At 37.0% G+C, this 5,483-nt stretch overlaps 1 protein-coding gene across 1 annotated transcript; it reads right to left on the bottom strand.

Annotated features, from left to right (window-relative positions):
• Positions 1-1,307: 1,307 nt before the first annotated feature.
• Positions 1,308-5,240, bottom strand: LOC141618890 (polygalacturonase-like). Its single transcript, XM_074435951.1, has 4 exons — positions 4,727-5,240; positions 2,060-2,349; positions 1,747-1,975; positions 1,308-1,650 (listed from the first exon to the last, which is right to left on the bottom strand). The coding sequence occupies exons 1-4, from the start codon at positions 5,183-5,185 to the stop codon at positions 1,429-1,431; spliced, it is 1,200 nt and encodes a 399-aa protein (XP_074292052.1). The 5' UTR covers positions 5,186-5,240; the 3' UTR covers positions 1,308-1,428.
• Between the last annotated feature and the right edge of the window lie 243 nt (positions 5,241-5,483).

Genomic DNA, 5,483 nt, shown 5'->3' with positions numbered 1-5,483 from the left:
TCAGGGACTAAGTACCCTATTTATAGAGGAAAGCCCATGAAGAGGGACCAATCAGGGCACAGCCCATGAAACGTCAGCCAATCAACAAACAGACACGTGTCGAACATGCAACCACGGAATGTCAATCGTTGCAACAGTTGAATGTCAATCAATGCAACAGTGACCAAGCGTCTTCAACACGCCCCTTCATATCTCTCTGCCTGTTCATCTTCCTCAACAAATTCCTAAGTATCCGTTTCTCCGCCGGCCACATGATCAACCAAGCCAGAAAGCACCGGCCAGGGGGCAATCAGAAACAACCGGCACTCTCCACCCTGGTCTCAGCCAACGTCATTGCCTTTTCCACATCGGATGTCCATTACACAACCATGTGGAGGGGGGATATGGTACGGCCTAAGCAGAGCCACGCCGAGGTAGAAGAAGCGGGCGAAAAAATTTTGTCTTACGCAAAATATACGCTCAACATACATCGGAGCCCATACCACGGCATAGACTACGGGGGGGCAAATTGATGGGGCATATATTCTCGCACCACGACCAAGTCAACATATCGAGCAAGGTCAAAGATATCCACAAACAAGTCAACGGCTTAGACAGCCTAACCGACGCCACCTGTCGGCTGTCTCTTGTGCCTCGGCGGGGACAACTAGCCGGTAGAGGCACACATCCGCGTACTCATATCCAAGACCCCTCGGCGGTGAGTCAACAGGGCCCGCCGGCCTGCCATGGGTCCCTCGGCCGAGGGGTAAATCAGTCTTTCCACCTGCTAGCCACTTGGCCACTTGGCCACTACGTGACAAAAGGTGAAAGTCTATAAATACTCCTCTACTCTCATTGAGTAAAGGATCCACAATTTAACCTAAGAATCACTATTCATCTGGTAATATCTTCCTTATCTCTCTACAATATATATACTTCACCAAGTAACAACAACTTATCTTTCTAAGTTTACTGACTTGAGCGTCGGAGTGAGTTCGCTCGGCCCAAAGCCGAGCCCTCAGTTTGCTCATTGTTTTAGGAGACCGCAAGGAGGAGTCAACCAAAGACGTCATTCTACAAGCACGGGTGTTAACAAATAACTGCTCTGGAATTATACCCGGAACAAAATCAATAACTATCACAAATATGTCCATAATTAAAAACATCATACACTATATATAATGTAAGAAGAAAGACAACAACATCTCTAAAATATAAATTAAATTTTCAATAAATTACGTAAAAGCATGCATCCAAACACCGATTAAAGGGTCTGGCATCATGCAAGATATTACAATCATATTCAATAATCGAGTAAATTATACAATAAACACTAATTTACGTATCTAAACCCGCAACCCCATAAGTCCAACCTTAAACCCTAATCATGGGTACGTCATGGTTGCATCATATTCGTGTTAGCTAGACAGCGAGTCTGCGAGCTAGCTTTTACAGGCAGCCATTAGGCTGAACCACGCCGGAAGTCGAGCCGATTGCATTGGTGCAAAACGCCGACGCTGGTTTGTTATTACCGTATGTCAAATGTACGTCTTCTAATATTATCCCCGTGCAATGATACCTTGAACTGCATTCCAATTTTACGGCTACTGGTGTTGCTGACGTTCCATGTATATCTTCGTACGTTACCCCGTCTATTCTTACTCCTGATACCTGTTCAATTCAACACACTTGTATAAGATCGTCTCATATGTGAAGTTAAGAAAATGTGTCCTAAGGACAGGTGTAAGAGAGTAATATATGTTGTACCTGTTTAGGACAATTTTTATTCCCGGGACAATAGTTCTGGTCAATGATGATTGGATTTTGAGAATTGACCATAGTCAAATGTTGGAAAACAACGTTTCTAACAAATGCATTACTTTCTCTTCCCCATGACTTTATTCTAACTCCATTTTCAGTATTTGTAAAAGTCGACGTTTTGACCGTTACATTTTGTACTCCTGGTTCGTTTTGTTCTTTCCCTAAGCTTCCAATGCTGAAATTTCCCAAGTTAATAAATCAGATTTCAATATAATTTCAATTATTCTATACATTTAATTCATTATGTAGATAAACGTACCTAATACCGTGACCTGGACCGCAATGGATCCCTTCTATCCACAAGCCATTAGTCCCTGGACCAATGGAGATGCAATCATCACCAGTGCTAATTTTTGAGTTTAAGATTGTGACACCCATCGACATTTGGACATGAATGCCATCTGTATTAGGGCTAGTACCGGAAGCGGAGATAGTAACGCCTTGTACTTTCACGTTCTTACACCCGTTGAAAACAATGTGATATAATTGACTATTTAGTGATGTTACTCCATCAACTATTATGTTCATTGAGTTTGTGAAGCCCAGAGTCTGCACATCCATAATAAAAGTCCCATATTAGATGATTATAACTTAACAAAAACTACTTAATGTGTAAAATATACTTCGTCGTGTTGCACGACTTGTCTACTACGTTAGTGTGACAAAAAAACGTGTCAACTGTATGCAGTTTTACATTGTATTTATTTATGGATGTATTTGTTAAAGTGCGTATACTTGTGGTGGTGAAAATATTCTAAAATTATACTCCAGGTCATTTGTTGTCCTTTTTTATATTGGGGGTGTCTCACTCATTTGTTGTCCTTTCTATTCCAAGAATGAACTTAATGAGCAATTTGATCATTTACACTCAATTTGTTCCACTTGTCATTTAGTAATGGGCCAATTCCTCTTTTCTTGGTCTTTGTGCTAAAACCAAAGTACAACAATTGGACGGGACGGACGGAGTAAATTAATAGTGAATGGAATAAGAATTGTAAATTAGGCATAATTCACTATTGAGAAGTTGTCAAAGACTCAAAGGTGGTATGATTAGGAGTTATATGACGTTAATTGTCCACTAGTGTGAAATTCTTCTCATGTTGACTAATAATTGTTGATGTCCTAGCTAATTTATTCATCTTGAATGCTAACCAACAGAAATTTTCAGTTGACGCAGCTGCAAAAGTATATATTTTAACTAACACGGGGTATGTATGGTCGTATGACTAAAACTTAAAAAGAACTAGTATAGAGCCCGTGCTAAAGCACGGTATTTTAGAATGTCATGTGTAGAGAATTTAACAATTAGAGCTAATAATAATAATATATAAATAAACTTTGAATTTTATTTGTAATTATCTACAATTGTTAATGTGTAAAAATACTAAGAATTAAAATAGAACGAATTTTACATTTTTACTCGGAATAAGTTTATGATAAAAAAAGATTGTTAGTTTAATTACAAAAACTTATGCTTATTTTTTTACGCATTTGAAGCATATTACTATTTTTGTAATTTTTGTTACAATTTACAGAGTAACAATTTAAATGGAGTAAAAAATTTAAAGAATAAAAAAATGAAAAGCACACTGATTTTAATAATATGAGTAAAATCTGCATATGTTTTAAATAGAAATTTACGACATTTAAAATACATATATTTGACTAATGAGATAATAATGAATGAAATAAATTTGGCCCAACTATAGAAGTTACGGTGTTTGATAAGATACTTTGACACATAAAGACCATATATTAGGTCCAATACATATCTAGATAAAGTTAGGCCCAATTTCTAATTAAAAGCACTTAAGCGGGAAAAATTTCAGTTTTTTTATTCTTTTAGTTTAAGGGGATGGACGGAAGGGCAACAATATACTGTATATTGGTAGTTATACTTAGATTAAAACATGCAAGGATCACAAAATACACGCAGTGAGCTAATGGATTATAAATGTGAAGTTAAACATGTCAATTGCACTTATACTCTTCACTTTTTGTGTGAAAACGGCATTCCTAGCTTTTATACCCTTAGAGCACCCACAATAGAGAGGAGGTTAGCTTCCTCTTATTTTTTCACTCACCCTCTATTTTTATGACACCTCAATATCTTTTCATTTACCTTATTTTTCATTATTATCATCCTCTTCCTTTATCTCCTCTAGTTTTATTACCACAATAGAGAGGATCCTCTTAAATTATTAATCTTACTTTAAATAATCTCATATTTGATAAATACATAAATTATTAGACACAAAGAAAATAATGGTTGGTTAGTGGACACTAGGGCCAATGTTTACTTTCCTCTACTTTCCTCTAAAAGTAGAGGAAGTAACCATCTTCCTCTTGTTAAGAGGACATCTAACATATGTCTCACAATAGAGAGAATGTCCTCTTAGAAGAGAGAGAGGGTTAAGAGGATGTTCAATCCTCTCTATTGTGGGTGCTCTTAATAGGGATGTTCATAAAACACAATTTACAAATTTACCCTTATGCATGTGATTGTTAAGATAAAATATTAATTATATTGATGACTGAAATTTCAAATGATATTATTGTACAGGAATTGTTGGAGTTTGCATGTTATGGGTTGACTACCCATACAACAAGATCCATTTGGGAAGTTTTTCTTATTTATTTTTTGGGGTATACGTAAAGAAGAGTCAAATAAAATATTTAATTCATATAGATATAGTTTGAACCAATGGTGGAATTAAAATTTGAATTTAACGAAATATTTTTGTGGGGACGAACTTGAAAAAAGTTCATAAATACTAACTGAAAATTTTGAAATTCTCATTTTTCAACGGGAATGATCGTCCTTACTAGCCTTCCCCTAATTCCACCACTGGTTCAAATTAATATCAGACATATCTTAAAATATCCACCATAAACAACCAAAATAGGTATGTAATAATTCACTTACCGTGACACCACTAGGACAGCCACCATTGCGAAACCTCTTACAAGCCCACAACCCAGCTCCTTGACCATCAAACACCCCACCGGAAAGCGTAACGCCATTCGTATTCTCAAACGACAACCACGTGCCTGAATTCCCTAGAACTCGAAAATCAGACGGGGCCAAAATCGTCCCTTTAATAACAAACGTGATCCCATCACTCTTACACCTATTCCCTGAAAATATTATTTTGTTTCGGACCAAAAACCGGCCTGATGGAACCAATATAGTGGACCGGCCAGTTGAATCACAAGCCGAGGTCCATGCAGCCATAAATGCCTTAGACGAGTCGGTTCGACCGTCCGGTCTTCCCCCTAGGCTTTGTACATTGTACGTGCCACCTCCAATTACACCTTTAGCACAAGTTATTAGTGTTATTAAGGTAAGTATTAAGTATAGATCAGTTGATGGCAATTTAGTCATCGTACAAATGATCGGGACGGAGAGAATATTAGAAAAGTTAATTTTTGAGCAAAAAAGTGAAAGCCGAAAGGTGGAGAGGAGGTTTGGTTTTGATGAGGAAGCTGAAGAGGTGACCAGGGTATTTATAGCCTTTGTATTTCAGTTATGGTTTGTTACAAAGGCATTTTAAAAGTTCATGAGTAGTAAAGAAAACGGCAATAATTTAATAAATTGTATAGATAAAATGCTCCTAATTCGTATGATATACGGAATAGACTTAATAATTATCAAACCTAGATGTATGCAGATAATTAGAAGT

The sequence above is a fragment of the Silene latifolia genome, chromosome X, assembly GCF_048544455.1.
Source record: "Silene latifolia isolate original U9 population chromosome X, ASM4854445v1, whole genome shotgun sequence".
Taxonomy (NCBI): domain Eukaryota; kingdom Viridiplantae; phylum Streptophyta; class Magnoliopsida; order Caryophyllales; family Caryophyllaceae; genus Silene; species Silene latifolia.
Note: the sequence above shows the minus strand (reverse complement) of the source record. Positions and strands in the feature narration are given on the sequence as shown.

What these genes read in the sequence shown, in the direction of transcription:
- LOC141618890 (XM_074435951.1), bottom strand. Translation starts at nt 5,185, where the DNA reads ATGACTAAATTGCCATCAACTGATCTATACTTAATACTTACCTTAATA. An exon ending in GCTGTCCTAGTGGTGTCACG is followed by an intron (nt 2,350 to 4,726) that starts GTAAGTGAATTA and finishes ATGGATGTGCAG; the next exon opens with ACTCTGGGCTTCACAAACTC. An exon ending in GGTCCAGGTCACGGTATTAG is followed by an intron (nt 1,976 to 2,059) that starts GTACGTTTATCT and finishes GGGAAATTTCAG; the next exon opens with CATTGGAAGCTTAGGGAAAG.